At 47.2% G+C, this 18,323-nt stretch overlaps 1 protein-coding gene across 1 annotated transcript in view; it reads left to right on the top strand.

Annotated features, from left to right (window-relative positions):
* ADAMTS7 (ADAM metallopeptidase with thrombospondin type 1 motif 7) overlaps positions 1-18,323 on the top strand; it is a 134,288-nt gene that overhangs the window by 54,696 nt on the left and 61,269 nt on the right. The window contains exons 15-16 of the mRNA XM_039490895.1: positions 899-1,143; positions 11,094-11,235. Coding sequence (XP_039346829.1) covers positions 899-1,143; positions 11,094-11,235 — 387 coding nt within the window. The remainder of the gene's footprint in view (positions 1-898; positions 1,144-11,093; positions 11,236-18,323) is intronic.

Genomic DNA, 18,323 nt, shown 5'->3' with positions numbered 1-18,323 from the left:
TACCAAGGGAGGAAAAATAACTTCTGAAGTGGTAAGAGAGTGGCCCATTACAGACAGTTGACAAGAACAGTGGTTCTCAAACTGGGGCCGCCGCTTGTGTAGGGAAAGCCCCTGGCGGGCCGGGCTGGTTTGTTTACCTGCCACATCCGCAGGTCCGGCTGATTGGGGCTCCCACTGGCTGCAGTTCGCTGCTCCAGGCCAATGGGAGCTGCTGGAAGTGGCGGCCCCCGTTTGAGAACCACTGGACAAGAAGGTGTGAGTAACAGTAGGGAGAAATTAGTATTGGGGAAATTAAGTTTAGGTTTTGTAATGACCCTGAATAAAGACTGGGAGTGGTTGGGTCATTACAAAAGCTAAATTTAATTTCCCCAATACTAATTTCTCCCTACTGTTACAAACACCTTCTTGTCAACTGTCTGTAATGGGCCACTCTCTTACCACTTCAGAAGTTATTTTTCCTCCCTTGGTAGCCTGCTGTTAGTTGATTTATCTCGTTAGACTGACCTCACATTTGGTAAAGCAACCCCCATCCTTTCATGTATTTATACCTGCTCCTGTATTTTTCACTTCATGCATCCGATGAAGTGGGTTTTAGCCCATGAAAGCTTATGCCCAAATAAATTTGTTAGTCTCTAAGGTGCCACAAGGACTCCTCGGTTTTTTTGCTGATACAGACTAACATGGCTACCCCTGAAACCTGGAAAGAAAGAGCTATTTTATCTGAGGCCCCAGGTACTCGCTGATGCTGAAATCAGCAGCTAAAAGACAAAATGCTCTGTTTAATCAGCTTGGCGGCTCTCATTGCTCTAGCGATTTGACTGGAAGTGATTGATTTATCTGGCATGGGGTTCTTCTGTTTGTTCGACTGCCTGAGATTGACAGTCAATGAAATTCCCAGGTTACGTTGACATTGGGATGATCCCAGCTGGAGCCCGGGAGATTAGAATTGAGGAAGTGGCAGAAGCAGGAAATTTCTTGGCCTTGAGGAGTGAAGATCCAGAGAAATACTTTCTGAATGGCGGGTGGACCATCCAATGGAACGGAGACTACAAAGTGGCTGGGACAACCTTCACCTACGAGAGGACTGGAAACTGGGAGAACCTCACATCCCCTGGGCCCACAGGGGAGCCTGTCTGGATCCAGGTACTTGTATGATGTTTTATTTTGCCATGTAGCCACATGTGACAGGTGCAGAGATCTGTGTGGGGCAGATCAACATGCAGCAAAGCTCTTCACAAATATAAACTTAGAAAAATGCCAGCGGCAGCTAGGAAGGGCACTTAGTCCTCATTCGCTGATCACAGAGCTCTGATTAGTAGTAGTAGTATTATGATATTGTCTAGAGACAGCAACCAAAATCTAGGCCTCATTGGGCTAGGGACTGTACATTCACTTAAGTCCTTGCTCCAGAGAGCTTACAATCTAAATAGACACGATGGACAAAGGAATTACCTTCCTTTTACAGAGGGGGAACAGATACACAGAGAATTAAGTGTCTTGCTCAAGGTCACACAGGAATTCTATGGCAGAGCTGAGATTTGAACCCAGAGCTGCCAAGGCCTTATCCATAAGACCATCCTTCCCCTTGATTAGGGAAGCATTAAGCTTTAAAGCAGAGCAAATGCCTTATCATTCCAAACTGGGTGTAATTTCTCTCCCAGTATGATTTCAAATCAGCAAAGCACAGCTGAGCCTATCAAAATATTTTCAATTCATGGCAATTGCAGCCAGTGGAATAATTTTGATTTTCCTTGGTGAGTCCAATTTAAACAGTTGCTCTGGTTAGACAGCACACCTACAGCTATGCATAACAGAACCTGGCAAACCTACCGCCAGATCCTCCCAAAATGAAGTGTGCATTTGGTGGAGCTCAGAGCAACCAACTGTTAAAAGTCTCATGCAAGGAAAATGTTGGACTGGTTATCACACCATCTCGCTGCTGCTTGAGCTGAGGAACGGGAGCACTTACATTCGCGGTCTGCGGAGCCAAACCTCAAACGCTGTAATCCCTTTAGGGGAACTCGGCTGTACTGTGCTGGCAGTCAGACACACCTTAGACTCTGGAAATCCCTTCTGCTCTTCCCTTTCCCATCAGAGCTCACAGCTGCCAGTGGGATTTCTCTGTAGAAGAGAACAGTATGCCTCGCTCTCTCTGCTCATGGGGCAGTCAGAATTTCAGCGCAAACTGGTGCTTTGACGGCAACTAGTAATCGTTCATGTTTCTTTGGGAACAACTGTAATTAGCAGCCAGAAGGATTCGCTTGATCTGACGCGCATATTTCCAAATTAGTGGGTGGATCCAGCCCATGTTCTTTCCAGCTGAAACTAATCCAAAGAGCAGCATTCCTCAAAACATTTACACAGGAGAGAGAAGACTAAAAGAAATGTCTGTTTCCTGAATCCTTTTTCTTATCTCATGGGGAAATGGGAAAGAGATCACAACATTTTTAACAGGGTTAACAGAGCCGTTAAGGTGCTTTGACATAAGACCCCTTGGCCTAGATGACCCTTGCTGAATACAGCAGCAGCGTTGGTACTGGCAATGCAATGCCATGACAATGCCATTATCCCATTACAATGCAGTATTGTGACCTGGTGGCATCTCGCCAGCCCCTCAACCGTCATGTAGCCAAGAGTCTTGGCATGAGGGTCAGCCCATGACCTGCACTAGGGCACTAACTATGGCAGGGTCGGGGGTGTTGATGGATATATATACAAATATAACATTTGGTTTGCAGTATTAAAGGCTCTGCAAATCAGCCTACTTCGTGGGTGTAATGTCAGCTCCGGATGCTCACGGGAGTGAGGGCAGAACCACAAACGATGAGAATCTCTTACTCAAGGCAAAATCCAGATCCTCTGTTCCCCCCAGCCCCCAAGAGTCATGTTTCTAGGCTATAAAGAGGCCTTTCTCATGAACACAGCTCTGAAATAGCAGCAATAGGGAAGCACCAAGAAACTTTCTGAGGCAAATGGAGACAAAGATTTTGCCCCACTCTTATTTTAAGTTATTGTTCCCGAGGAGATAAGCCGAAGTTTGGGGCCTTGCAGGGTTGCTTTTGTTAGAATAATACATTGATGATGTGCATCAGGTATAGTCTCAATGCCAGGGGCGGCTCTAGCAATTTTGCCGCCCCAAGCACGGCGGCATGCTGCGGGGGGCGCTCTGGCGGTCACCGGTCCCGCGGCTCCGGTGGACCTCCTGCAGACGTGCCTGCGGAGGGTCCGCTGGTCCCACGGCTCCACGCCTGCGGGAGGTCCACCGGAGCCGCCTGCCGCCCTCGCGGCACCGGCAGAGCGCCCCCCGCGGCATGCCGCCCCAAGCACACGCTTGGCGTGCTGGGGCCTGGAGCCGGCCCTGCCCAGCGCCTGTCCCGAGGGAACCCCCTCAGCCCATGGTTTTGCTATGACCTACCATGCAGCCTAGTACGGGTGCTAGCCCCAAAGTCCCCAGCTGGTTTTACTACAGGGCTTGATTGTCCTTCCATTGAGCCTGAAAGAGAGTGCCTGCCCCATTGGCTTTAACGAGGTCTGTGATGGCTTTGGATCCCAGACCCCTTGCTGGCAGCCATCAGCACCTTCCAATGTAACATTACACAGGGATCAGCTGCAGCTTGAAATATGAATCTAAATTTCCATTTGGGGATTCCAAAAAAGTCTCGTCCAGGACTTTGGAGACCCCAGTTCATTTCCCTCCTCGGCCACAGATTTCCTGCGAGATATCAGGCAGGTCACTCAGCTTCTGTGTGCCTCAGTTCCCTGTCTGCGCAATGGGGCTAACACTGCTTCTCCCCTCCCAGGGCTATTGCGAGGATAAATGCATTAAAACGCGTGAAGTGCTTTGAGATCTACCAAGGAAAGCACTAGAGAAAAGATTATTATTTGCCACCCATTCAGATTTTGCTCCTGTGGTTCACAGGTCACCAGATTCCGCCCCCGTGCGAAGGATTTGGAGTTCTGTCTGTGTAATTCAGCAGGCTCTTGTTTGTAGGGAGGGAGGGTCCTCTTCACTTCTGCCCATTCCCTTTATCTATTAATCTAATTACTTACTTTTGGCAAAGGGAACAAAGTTTCTGTCTCCTGCCCAAACTTCTGCTCAGTGTGAATCTGCCTCATACTAACTAGCATGTAGGTTTGTGTCTTTCAGGTAGCCAGACTCACTTCACTAATGAAGTTTTGATCATTTTTCCTTTTAAAACACGAGCTCTTCCAGGAGTAGCCAGCCGTCCCCTCTCCCTCATGTTTAAATACCTTTCCAAACAGCACTACCTTGCAGTAAAGGCCGGGCCCGTGTCACTATTTACATTAAATAACTCAATTGTCAGAGGTTTCTTATTACACAGGCTCAAAATTTCATTCCAGCTGGATCTCTGCCAACTTAACTTCCAGCCCAGGAGTGAGTATTTAAGATTTAAAAATAGAGGGGGCTGACTTCTCTCATTTTACACCACTTTACACCAGCGTCACTGTTTGACTTCAGTGGAGCTACGATCGTTACAGACCAGTGTTAGCGGAGAAGGCCCATAAAATGCTGCCCAGAGACAGCTCCCTGAGGGAAAAGGAGCCCATACACAAAGTGACTGTGCAGTGGTCTCCTGGGGACAGGCTGTGGGGACGGGCTTATGTGGAATTTGGCCTTCAAGCTCCAACGCAAACCAGTCAGACCCCAGGACATTCAGAACGAAGCCTGAGCTTCCCCTTTGCCCACATCCTGTCCAGTCAGCGGCCGATCTCGCCGTGGCAGGAGCTAAGGACAGTGCTCTACCATGGTCATGATTTTTTGTTGGCTTTTGCCAACTCTTGAGTTTGGGAGGTGGGAGCGGGGGGAGAACATCAGAAATCATTGAATCATAGAAACGTAGGCATGGAAGGGACCTTGTGAGGTCATCTAGTCAATCTCTTCGCTCTGAGGCAGGACCAGGTCAGCTGAGAGCATCCCGGACAGGTGTTTGTCTAACCTGTTCTTAAAAACCTCCCGTGACAGGGATTCCACGACCTCCCTGTTCCAGAGCTTATCTATCCTTAGAGTTAAAAAGGGTTTTCTACTGTCTGACCTAAATTTCCCTGGCTGCAGATTAAGCCCATTACTTCTTGTCCTACCTTCAGTGGCCATGGAGAACAATTGATCCCTGTCCTCTTTAGAACAGCCCTTAACACATTTGAAGACTGTTATCAGGTCCCCACTGAGTCTCCTTAAACATGCCCAGCCCTTTTAGCCTTTCCTCACAGCTCAGCTTTTCTAAACCTTTTATCATTTTTGTTACTCTCTTCTGGATTCTCTCCAGTTTATCCACATCTTTCTTAAAGTGCGGCACCTGGAACTGGACACAGCACTCCAGCTGAGGCCTCACCGGTGTTGAGGAGACCAAGGCAATTATTTCTCATGTCTCACATGCAACAATCCTGTTAATACCCCCCAGAATGACATTTGCCTTTTTCGCAGCTGCATCACATTGTTGGCTCATATTCGATTTGTGACCCACTGTAACTCCCCCAGACCCTTGTGAGCAGTACGGCTCACCTACCATCATTCCCCATTTTGTACTTGTGTGTTTGACATCACTGCACGTGACAGAAGATGAAGCCCTAGTTCTGGGGATCAGCTAGGGGGACCTCAGCCTAGGAAGGAGAGGTTATTATTATTTGTGCATATTCCTAAAAAGTCAGCGTACATTTTAAGAAATCCACTGCACAACACGTCTGCTGGGCAGCAGGGATGGGGGAGGGGTGGGTATAGGTCCTTTGCCCTGGTTATTGCAAATGTTAATTTCAACAGGCTCTTCTCTTTGCTTAGACTAGAGCAAACAACCCAGGGAGCAGAGGGAGCAGTTAATGAATTTCAGAGTTTATTTATGCCAATGGTGAGCTGTTTACTTTAACATTCCCCTCCTTCGCCTCCCCCCCCCCCCATTGATGAGGAAAGTCTTTTTTCCTTTTCCCAAATGATGAGAATGTGTATTAGGTTTACTCCAGCTGGTAGGTTCCTCAGGAGTTCTAACCCCAAAGTTCCCCACGTATCCTGGGCTCTCCTGTGACGGGGCTGGGCAGCCTGAACTCACTTCTGTTGTCAGTTCCCCAGGAAGCCTTTTCACAAATATGTACGTTTGAGGCATCCGAGGAACACTCTGAATAAGAGCAAGACTTGAATCCCATTAAATCCCTGCTCAGTGGCAGTTACACAAGGTCTGGTGCTTATTTGAAAATTGTCCTGTTCTGCAAACAAATCCTACCATTTTACTTGTCACCCTACTCAATGTAAAAGCATTGCTGGAAGTAGTATTTTTCAGAGCTGCTTTATATTTTAATTGGCTGTGGCTGGTTGGGGGGGGCTATCAATCTATATGAAGAGATGGTCTGAAAAGTAACAAGGAAATCGAATAATTTTAAAGCAATTATTTCTATGTGGATTTCACAGAAGCCAATTCTCATCCCAGTTTTCAGCTATGGATCTGGCTGTGCAAATGCACATACTCACTGCTGCAGCCGCCAGCCCTGGTTGGTTTACACAAAGTCTCCCAGTTGATGGAACCTCTTGAAGCTTTTGAATGGGAGTTACCTGAGAACTGTTCTCTTTAGGACTATGAGCCTGACGCTTCTATTAAAGTCAATGGGCACTTTGCCCTGACTTTCGTGTCAGTAGAACCAGCCTCTATCCTCGTGTGGTTCATAGTCTGTTCATTTCTAACAACTGCAGTTCCACATCTGAACAATCAGTTGCCCAAAGGTTCACACAAAATGCAGCATACGATGATGCCTCTTTGAAATACAGCCAGAGCAAATCACACGTGGGCATTTGGGTTTATTTGTTGATTTAACTGCATTATTCCGTTTTACTGCCCCTTAATACATGGAAAGACAGATTGCATCTGCTTTGTGAGCTGTGTTAATTCAAGGGGGAAAAGCAAAGGAAAAAGGAAATAAGAGACTCCCTCGGTGCAAGGCAAGTTGTTCTCAAATACCTGAAGGGGAGGAAGGGGCTCCCTAGGAGTTCTTGGCTTTGTAATTTTGCAGATAGAATCTTAGACCACAGATTTCCCTCCTTAATTATTTCCCCTTGTGTTTGCATTCCCGTCCTTTGCAGGCTGCCTGGGTAAAAGGTAATGACAGCAACAGCTGACATGAGAAGCCTGCCTGTATCCTTTCCCTGGGATGCAGAGTTTTGCTGTATGTGTCAAATGGAACCCCAGCCCCCAGCATCCACAGCCTTCTGACATTCCCTTCCACGAGTGGGGTGGGAGGGAGATGGGAGATCCTGGGGCCTAATCCTCCGCTTCCTTGAACTCTGTGTTGTCATTTACGCCTGTGAAAGGTGAGGGCTTGCCTCTGCCTGCTGAAGTCAGTGGTGCAGGATCATGCACTCAGTGCCGTGGGGGTGTTTGAAATTACCACTGGTGTAAATAAGTGGGGAATTCTGATTGGATACTGTTTCATGCCCACTTTGTACAGGTGCACATGGCAGCAGAAGGTGCAAAGCAGTGGACTATCAGGCCCCATATTCTTATTGACCCTGTATTATTTGTGTGTTATGTCAGGGATCTTCTATTTACAACGAATATATATCCCATCATGCCACCACCAGTTGTTGACAGTCCTTTTCCAGGAGGTAAATACTAGTTTCTGTCTCTACTTGTAAACAAACACCTGTAGGCAAAGTATCTCAGCCCAACCTGGGACACCCTTCCTCATGCTCTTGCGAACCCAAGCCTTTCCTTGCAGAAGCTAATTGTAGAGCAAGTCATGCATTCCCAAGCCTAGCTGGCCAAAGGGTCTATGCTATGCTTCATGGCACAAAAGAAGTTTTGCATAATTGGCCAAACTCTCAGGCAGCGTAACCTTGGCAATCCAGCCAGTGGCTTTAGTTATTTAGCTTATATTTAATTAAATATTAACTATAAGAAGTGCCTGATATTGCTGCTGTGTTATGGGACCCTCCCAGTCCCTTACAGAGTTTGGCTAAGTGGTTCAAGACCTCTTAATACCGTATTTTCACTCTCTTGGTGGCACCTCATGCTCCCTTTAGGTGTCTCTTCCTGCATGTTGGAGCTACCAGTCTACCATGATGGGTTAGAAGTGGTGGTTAAGTAAGCAGCAACCTATGGTACTTTGGCCATATTCTCTGCTTTGATGGAAAGGGTAGTTTGATAAATATCAAGTAAGCAGATATGTTAATACATTTTTAGAAAGAAGTAAGAGAAATCGTGAAGTTTTCTTGTCCTAATATTGTCAGTATCGTTTTCCCTTGTTAATGTTAACCATTCAGAATGCCGTACACCAGAAAATCTCTGGAAAGCTTCCTGGGATTTGTAACCTAATTAAACCCTTCTGACAATGAGGTTTCACTATTCATCAGGAGGTTCTTGGAAGGAAGCCCTCTGCTGCGCCAAAGTTCCAAGAACAACAGAGCTTTGGCGATAATGGACGCACTTAGGCTAAGAAAACAAGGCTAAGCCCACAAGCTTTCATGAGTGCTGTGGCCCTGCTTATTGGTATGTGAGGCAGCTTGGATTGAATTTATATTAACCAGTGAATCCATTTCAGTCATGCGGAGAAAGAGCCCCACATTTCACATGGGAGGAATGCATAACATTTTTTCAAGTGCGTTTTTGCTAACTGAAGATTGTTCTGGGTACTTATTTCATCTCCGCTACTTTCCATCTCTCTGTGCTAGCAATTCTTAGACCATTGCAAGTCAGTGTGACGCCATGCTGATTCTTTGCTTGATGCCATATCACCAGGGGCGATGGTCTCAACAGATTCTATTTGCTAACCGGAGTTGGGCATGGGCAGTATTTGGTTGAGAGACCTCCAGGGAAAACCTTCAGGAAATGGTGTTAGTCAGTGGCACTTTTGTCTCCAAGTCAGTAGTGTGAGCCACCCACTTTATTCAGATGTTTATGACAACAGGGAAATGACGTGAGCCCAGAGACTTATTTTAAAAACAAATGTATTTTACCTCCTCTAACAAAGATTTAACCAAAGGCCTCATTTTATGATTGACCAGCTCAAATGCTTCACAGCAATGACTTCTAGAACATGCTGCTGCCAGAAGATTTTTGTTCCCACTCTCTGTCTCTCTCACATCGCCTATTAAAATACAAACTTTAATTGCATTCCTTTCCTGCTTCCTTCTCACACTGTCTTAAGACAGGTCAGTTTTAATGGTTCACACATAACAGTGTTTTTCCTGATGTTCTGCCGCATCAGCATTTCTTCTCTGTCTTTCTCTGGGGTGACAACAGCCAGTCTCGCCTACAGAGCCAGGAAAAGCAAGAAGCTCAGAAATTCCCATCACTTATAAAATTCCTCAGTGGAGATCTCAGGAAAAGCAATTTACACGAACTAGCCTTCAGGCAGCTCAGAGCCAGGTAATCACACAGCCATCCAATGGTTCCCCTCTGGTCCACGCAAAAGTTTGGTATATTCCACAGAGTGAGGAAGAGGTCATCTACTGAGTCTGCAGTTAACACAGCCTGTTCCCATTCTCCTTTCATCCAGTTAGAACTAAAGATGTATTTCAGCTGCACTCTGGGGCCAAAACCCTTCTCCCCTTTGGAAAAGCTTGGCCCTGCCCTTTATATAAGTAACTGAACCAGACAACAAAGCACTTTTGAAAGAGGGGGAGGGATAGCTCAGTGGTTTGAGCATTGGCCTGCTAAACCTAGGGTTGTGAGTTCAGTCCTTGGGGAGGGGCATTTAGGGATCTGGGGCAAAATCACTACTTGGTCCTGCTAGTGAAGGCAGGGGGCTGGACTCAATGACCCTTCAGGGTCCCTTCCACTTCTAGGAGGTAGGTATATCTCCATATATTATTTTAAGTCCTGATCTGGCCTGCACTTGGCCTCATCTCTAATTAGAAGGGAAAGCTTTTAACTATTTCCTAACCATAATACCCTTGCTATGGCTAATTTTAACACCACCAACCTTCACTAAGCTGATGTGGTGCTAGGAGGCACTGTGCTTCGGAGGGCTGAGGTCTGTCAGATAAAACATAAAACCAAAGTCCTGACAGTCTGGTTATCAAAGGTCCTCTGGCACTTCTATGGGGGAGGAGGGAAGACAAACTAGAGGTGTGAGCCCCATTGATGTGAGTAGGTCTCCACTGGATTAATTACATTGCATCTACCGCAACTTCCTTGTTGCTTCACTTGGATTTGCCAATTTTCTCCCCCTGTTCTAAAGCTACTGGGCAGCGTTGCTGGGGTAATTGTGATGGCTGCAGCTCAGTGGTGGGGGAGGAGAAGTGATCTTTATAAACACTTTATTTTTGTACTTTCGAAAGCACTTTGTTGCTTGCAATAGGTTCTGTGTGAATCAATGTACAATAAGTTTGCTACACTTGGCCAGCTGGGTAAATTGTATGGAGGCCAGACTAGATAATCACAATGGTTCCTCCTGGCCTTCGAACCTATGAATTATCCAGGCCCACCTCCTCATTTCCTTTACTGCTGAAGTTGAATCAGCCAGGGAATGACGTCTCTATAGTTATGGCAGATTTGTTGCCAGTGATCCTGTGAACAAGAGGCAACAGGCCAGATTCTGAGTTCATTTTAGGGTTACCAGATAGCAAGTGGGAAAAATCGGGACACTTTTTTGGGGGGGAGGGGGGTATAAGACAAAGCCCCTAATGGCAGGATGGTCCCAATAATATTGGGACATCTGGTCACTCTAGTTCATGTACACCAGTGTCAATGAAGTAGCTCCGCTCAAAGTATTGGCACTGAAATTGGCCCAGAATCGGTGTGTTCTGGTTGAGCTTTTCATCATTTAAAGACCCTCCCACGTTGCAGGAGCCTAGAGCTCGTGCTTCAGCCCGAGCCCAGAAGTTTACACGGCAAGGAAACAGCCCGGCAGCCCCCACGAGCCCAAGTCAGCCGGCACATCGAGCCGCATGTTTGTCTTTGCTGTGTAGACAACCCCAAGGGCCTTGTGTATTGAACAGGACTCTCTCCAATCTTCTCCAGATCCCTGTGTTGCACGCAAGGGTATTTGTGTATATTATGCTGCTGCATAGCAATGTCTTGACCTATAATAGATGCCAAAAAGCCCAATCAATGCCACGTTGCTGAATGAGCTGTGACTTTATCTCCTCACAGCTATTGTTCCAGGAGACGAACCCAGGGGTTCGATACCAGTACACGATCCGAAGGGAGCCTGAGCATGAGAATGAGATTCAGCCCGCAGAGTTTTCCTGGCGATATGGCTCCTGGACTAAGTGCACTGCCACCTGTGGGGCAGGTAAGTTTGTCGACCTTTTAATGCAGTGTTATGATTACAATCAGCAGCTTTGCCCTCGCACGCTGCTTTACTATAAGGGGAGTAGAGGTGATTTTTTGTAAAGTATTCCTTGCACATAGAAACCAACAAGTTCTGGTACAGCACATCCCATCGGAAATCAGTTTGATCAGATCTGTCTCACACTAAAATATTTGCATAATCATTGGGGGTTACCACCACAGGTAAGGTACCAGAATAGGTCCAGTTCTCATGGGAACAGTGTGACCTCCCCAATAAATAGGTCAGAAACATGCCGGTTCTGGCCAAATCTCTATAAACATCATGTTTAAAGGGAACAACACAAAATAATTCATTTGTGCCACATTTTACATCACAACCTAGGAAATACACATCAGAACAGTTTGCTGACATTTGTCTTAGAAACTCTTTAGCCTTAGGTTTCAGTGGGTTTGTAACACAGAAACAGCTGCTGGGGTCATAAATATCCAGACCAGACCCCCTGCGGAGCTCAGGCGCTTGGAGTCTGCACTTTATAAGCTTTTTCCTCTTAACTTGGGGTCCTGTTACCATGCTGGTTGCCTGGAGGTTTCAGGGCCTTCTGGTTGATTCAGACAAAAGAGTTTTAAAGAAGTTGAATAAACATAAAATTGCCTGTATTTGAGTTTGCACAACACTATTTAAAAAAAACAATTTCAAGCAACTCGCAGAGGATCAGACTTGAGAGAGTCATGGAAATGCCTCATCCAGCAGATCCCTGAAGCGTGCAAGGCAGGGCTCATGCTGTTCCTTGATCTATATCCGTGATTCGCCTGTCCCCTCCCCAAAGTCAACACACCAGGTCATCAGTCACTTCCCCCTGCCCTTTTCCCTCAGGTTGCCTTCCATTCCCTCCACAGCTTTCTCCTATGCTCTCCTCCTTGGCTCTGGTGATCAGTCTGCCTGTTTCAGGATGTGTGTAATGGGCTACTCACCACGAGGTACCCCCTCGCGGCCAGACGTCACAGCTCTCTCGCTGGGCCAGCGCCCCCTGCCAGGGGTCACGCCAGCACCGGGACTGTGTCTCTGCCTACGAACTCAGCCCTGCGGCCGGGACACCCTCTTTCGTGCACCCTTTCCGGCTCCCAGTTGTCCCGAACTAAAAGTCTAAAAATGTCTCTAACAGAAACAAAAATCCTTCCACCCTTTCTGGGGTTTTTCCTCAGCCAGGCTTCAGCTCAGCCTGCTGGGCTCCACCACCTTTGTAGGCCCCCTTCCCTGTGACTGGCTGGGACCCCAGTCCCACCCTCTGCTCTGGGGTCCAGGCCAGGACCCTCTCCCAAAGAGCTAGCTCCCAAAGACCCTGTCACCCAATCAAAGTGAGCACCCCACATCTGACCTTTCAGTCCTCACCCGCCAAGGGAACCCACACAACACCTTCAAAAGACAAGCCTGGGAACTTAAATTCGCAACTCTGGTAGGCTCATGCTGTAAACCATGGACTCAGCAGCGACTCTGATTTTATGGCTCATCACAACTCTGTAACACACCCCACTGTCTGCTCGCCCTTAATTGCCCGCTTCATTTTAAATGTAAATGGTCTCCTATAGCATGTGTAAACCCCTTAAGCTTGACAATCTGCCCCACCTTGTATTTAGCTCCGACACTCTGTTTTCCTTCCCTAGACCTGAAGAGGAGCTCTTTGAAGCTCTAAAACTTGTCCCTTCTACCAACAGAAGTTGGTCCAGTAAAAACTATTACCTCTCCTACTTCGTCTCTCTCATATCCTGGGACAAACACCGCTCCAGCACCACCAATGTACATTTTGCAGTGTTAATTAATGACACTTGGTCAGGCTGCGTGTAAACTACAAGTCCCAGTGAGTTTCCAAACTGGCAGCATAATGGAGACAATTTATCCCACAGTTAGAAGAGTGGGAGGCTAAGGGGTGTCCAGCTGTCTGTGAGTTTTACAGAACTACTTGTCCAAAATGAGGAAGGTTAAACTTTAAAGTGTTTGTTACAGAGATACAGCAGAGAGGCATATACATTGCTACATCTCTTTGAACTTTAGAAGCAGCATTTGTGGCACCTGATAGACTAACAGACGTTTTGGAGCATGAGCTTTCGTGGGTGAATACCCACTTTGTCGGATGACATGCATCCGACAAAGTGGGTATTCACCCACGAAAGCTCATGCTCCAAAACGTCTGTTAGTCTATCAGGTGCCACAAGACTCTTTGCTGCTTTTACAGATCCAGACTAACACGGCTACTCCTCTGATACTTTGAACTTTAGATTTCTTTCCTATGATCCCATGGCTCCCTTGGGAGGTTGAAGCTTTTGAGGTGTGTATATGTGTGTGTGGTCCTCTATCTCCTCGCTAGCTTCTCAGAGTCAACAGAACACTTTGTTTTGATTTTACTCCATAAACAGAAATGAGAAGAATCTACCTCTTGTTTTGGTTTTGGCTTTATAATGACATATTATCTTCTTTTCTCATTAGTTTTGAGGGTGAGCGGTGACATAGCATGGGGCTATTATGAGAACTGTGGTCTAGCAGCTGAACGTAAAACTTTTCAAGGCAGCTACACAAAACCAAAGAGGCTCACACTTGAGTGCACAGTTTACAAATATAGGAGCCTCCGCTACACTGCTGATGGCCTTATTCAGAAGCCATTCTGGATTATATTATATTATTATTATAGTCAGCATTTCCCGCTGCTCTGAAAGAGAGAGAGAGAGAGATTCAGTGACCTGGGTACATGGAAAGTTTGTGGAAAATCTTGCATGATTTTCCTCTTTGTCCTTCACACACAAAGCATTTGTGTGTCCACTAATCCCCGTGGAAAGTCGTTAGAAGCTGAAACGCTGCCTAGCACACGGTCTTTATTTTGAAAGGACATATTTAAACCCACCTTAATGACCAGCTCTGTCAGGGAGCTCACCCATTTCCATTCTTTTAACTGAATTTTATGTTTTACGCGCCAAGGCACCTTCGTTCTCCAAAGAAACATTTTTTCCTGTCCTGCAGTGGGTTCTAAGAAATCTGTTTCTAACTGAATTGTTCTTGTGATAAGTTGAGAATGTTTAAAAAGTCTGTATAGCCATCTCTTATAAATCCCCTGAGACTGGTACCTTGAGATGTATGGACAGTAATTTCATAGGGCACGAGGCACACATTTTTGGAACTTCCAAGTGGTTATTTCTCTTTTTAAATAAATGTCAAAATAAAAGTATCTGACCCAAGTATGTAAAGATAAGAGGGCCCAACCCTTGCTCCCACTGAAGTTCCTGGGAGATTTTTGCCATTATCTTTAACTGGAGCAGGGTTGGTGGATAATATATGTGTATGTATGTGTTTTACACACACACACACACACACAGCAGATTACTTTTCCAACAGTCCAAAGATGCTTTTGCCGGCTGAGAAAACTTTATCCCTACAACTCCTAATTCTTAATGTAACCTAGTGGCCAGGGCCGGCTCCAGGTTTTCTGCCACTCCAAGTGGCGGGGGGAAAAAAAGCCGATCGGCAGCAGCTCAATCACGCCGCTCCATTCTTCAGCAGCAGTTCGGCGGCGGGTCCTTCACTCCCTCTCTTCCTCTTCGGTGGCAGCTCAAAGAGGAAGAGAGGGACTGAGGGACCCGCCACTGAATTCCCACCGTAGACCCGGCCGTGCCGCCCCTTTGAATTGGCCACCCCAAGCACCTGCTTCCTTCACTCGTGCCTGGAGCCGGCCCTGCTAGTGGCCTGTGCCAGCTGCTTCAGCCAAAGAAACTCTGCACTGAGTAGATCCATACTAACTTATCCCCAGAGAACATTTCTACCTAGTCCCCAACGGTTAGAGGTTGGCGTATGCCCTGAAACATGCGGGTTCCTGGCACGTCTCAAACTCCGAGGTTTTACACTGGCTCTCCACTTGGTTGGGACTAGTCCCCGAATAGCACACTGCTGTGTGATAACGGACCGAGATGCGAGAGAGAGAACTTCGCTCACGCATTTTTATTTCTAATCCGTTTCACTTTGGGATTTGCTTGTTTGTTTTAATGAATCATGTTTCAGAAGAGATGGAAGAGGAAATAAGGTTTCATATAGAGGCACAGCTACCCAACCTGCCCCACTGAGTTGAGCCTGATCCTATTTACTCCAGAGTCAATCGGAGTCACTCTGTTGAAGCCAATGGAGATGTAAAAGTGGTGTGAATTCGGCATCAGGCCCATTGATTTCCGTGGTAGGTGCGGGGGTGTCTGAGAGGGTATTTGTTACTACCATGTAATGCCATCGGGCTAGGCTGCAGTGTCACCGTCTGCCCTAAGGAAGGGGCAGCGCCTGGTTGTGCTGTCCAGGAGCAGAGCAGGAGTCACAGTTCTCTCCCTCCCTTTCCCTTGCTGCACGGGGGAAGCTGCATCAGTCATGCACCCAGCACAGCTTATTTCCCACTCGGCTTGTGCATGTCAGCTGCTCCCCTGCCCACCACACCTCCACCACCTGCCCAGGAGAGGGAACAGCAGTCTGATGGCAGCCACACTCTCCTCTGCCCACTGTCAGGCTGGAAGTATCATGCCACACAGTAAGGGGGCCGAGAGCAGCGGTTTGTGCAAACTTCCCCTCGCCTGGCCGAGGCCCCTGCAGCTCAGGTTCGAAGGCCAGTGGTGAGGGAAAGCTCGTGCTTTACTGGTTCTGTAAATAAACAGGACTTCAGGCCCCGGGGCTGCCAACCTCACACATTTCACAAGCGCCAAATACCCTCCGAAAATCCTCACTGACAAAGCTGAGCCAAGGGGTCTGGCAGTTTCCTCCTTTCAGCAGAGTCCAGGAATTCTCTCTGCCTCCTTACTTCACAGCGACTCGGTCTTGTCGTTAGTTCCAGCTCTCCACAGTCACGGCAGGAGTGCGTGCTGCAAGAATTAAAAAAAAAACGGTATCTCAGCAGCTTGTGGAACGTGAGCTGATCCTTAGCTGCTTCTCCCCACCAGTGCTGCCGAGTGGACACAGGAAGCTCGATCAGATGATTTAGCCATTCACTGAGAGTGCCAACAAAGCAAGAGCTGGCTTCTTGCCAGTCAAACTTTTTTTTTTGAGGCTGTTGCCAAAGTGCAGCTGTAAAAACCAATATCCAATCACAGACGCAGGCTACCAGCCCGCCAATTGGGAGTTGTCAGGGCTGCATGCCAGTGGGTCCCTGGAGTATGGTTGTCATTCGAACATTAAATGAGCCTCCACATCCCTTCTTTATTTGCAGGGACTCTTGGATGCTTTTGACAGCTTGTAGACAGGCACTAGCCCCAGCAGAACCGAAGCGCGAGCCAGACTAAGGGAGTGTGGGGTACTGACGGTTTCCACTCAATACTACTACCAGAGGGGTTAGTGTTTCACAGCAGACACGTGGGTGAGATCTTCCATTGCTCACTCTGACAGTGGTAAAGTCCGCTGCTTACGGTAGGCGTCCTACGCTGGGAGGGTTTATTCGGAGACCCCAAGGTAGGCTATAGGATTGAAAGCGCTGCCTTGAGAATCACTGCCATTTCCGCACAGCAGGGCCCCGTTCCTGGTTACCCTGTAGGCACTACTGCAGTAAACGTGATTAACGATAACTCGTACGAATAGCTAGGGCTCACTTGTACCTCACCTCTGTGCAGAACTGTATAGCAGAGGCACCTTCTGCTTCCTCCAGCCCCTGCCATGAGCTGAGGCCAGGGGCCATGCCAGCCTTTGCATTCTGGCAGCACAATGACCTGAGTCTAACACCACTGCTAGCTCTAAATCCCCCCTGCCCTGAGGAACAGAGGGAGCTTAAACGTTTTGTCGCCGCCACGCGGGTGTGCGATTGGCCCAAGGTTATCTAGAGTCACCAAAGCGGCCGGGTGAGCCCGGGTTGGTTTTGGTCTGATAAATGCACACATCCCCGGAGGTCAGCGCTCATCGGCATGTATTAGCTCTAGAATTACCACAGTTAGCCAAGTACGGGTGGAGCGACCAAAGGAACCATAACTGATTTAATGAGCCATGGAGCTTAAAGCAAGGTGATTAGCTCTGCCCAGCTAAGGTTTGTGGAGCTGGCCCCTCCCAGGGAGAGCATAGCTGCACCCTCTCAAACAACAAGCCAGAAACCAGCTACTCCTGGCTCTCCTGGAGGCATGGTGTATAAAATGCCCTTACAGCTGGATGGGCCTTGAAGGACATAAATCCACACCATGTAGAGGTCAAGCATAGGAGTTTATTACACACAGCGCTGGCGGAGTGTCACCTTGCTTATTAGGTTCAGAGATACTGTCAATCAATTGATTACAATAGAATATATAGATTTTCCATGGGCGGGGGAAAGTGACGGGGTAGGCAGTTCCACACCCCGGGATAGGTTTTGCAGCAAGACAAGATAGCACATTAGCCAATGGTTAAAAGGTTACATAATGTCTCCGCCCATGGTCTTAAGTTAGCAAGTTAACATTTAATTAATACTGTGATAAAATGTTATTAGTATAAAATATATATGTTGAATTCTGATTTGGGGTCCATAAGAATGGAGCAACTCCTTTGATTGTCCAACAAGTACATTCCTAGGGGTTAAAGCAAAGAAACAGTGAAAGTATATGGCAATACAGATTGTCTCCTTTATGTCTAAAGGCAGGCATTGGTCCCTGGGAAGGGAGGTGGAAGGATGCCATATTTTTATACTGACATGTGCTAACTTTTCATAAACTCAAGGTTGGTTTTGTGGGAAGAACGTCTCCCTACAGAAGAGGCTAACACAATGACAACAGGGATCCTTTGTTCAATTTGCAACTCTGAATAAGACACAATTATTTAGTTCTTAGCTCCAACACCTGGCAATTTGCTGACCAGGCCTATTTTAGCAAAACAAGCTGATCTGTTTCCCCCCAGCTTTCTCGTAGCTGATCACTATTTGCTAGGCCTCTGGTCTCCAGACCAAACTCTGGACTTTGGGTCTGGAAAAGAGCTGGCACAATCCATAGACCAGGTTGTTATATAAAATGCACATGGATTTTAACCCTTCAGGCCTCCAGAGCAAAATCTAGCCCACAGCATCTTCTAACACCCCACTAAGCTCTCATCCCACATGCGTGGAAAACCTCTAGAAAATGCAGCAG

This window comes from Mauremys reevesii, linkage group 10 (genome assembly GCF_016161935.1).
Source record: "Mauremys reevesii isolate NIE-2019 linkage group 10, ASM1616193v1, whole genome shotgun sequence".
In the NCBI taxonomy this organism is placed as follows: domain Eukaryota; kingdom Metazoa; phylum Chordata; order Testudines; family Geoemydidae; genus Mauremys; species Mauremys reevesii.
This window is presented reverse-complemented; position numbering and strand designations above follow the sequence as displayed.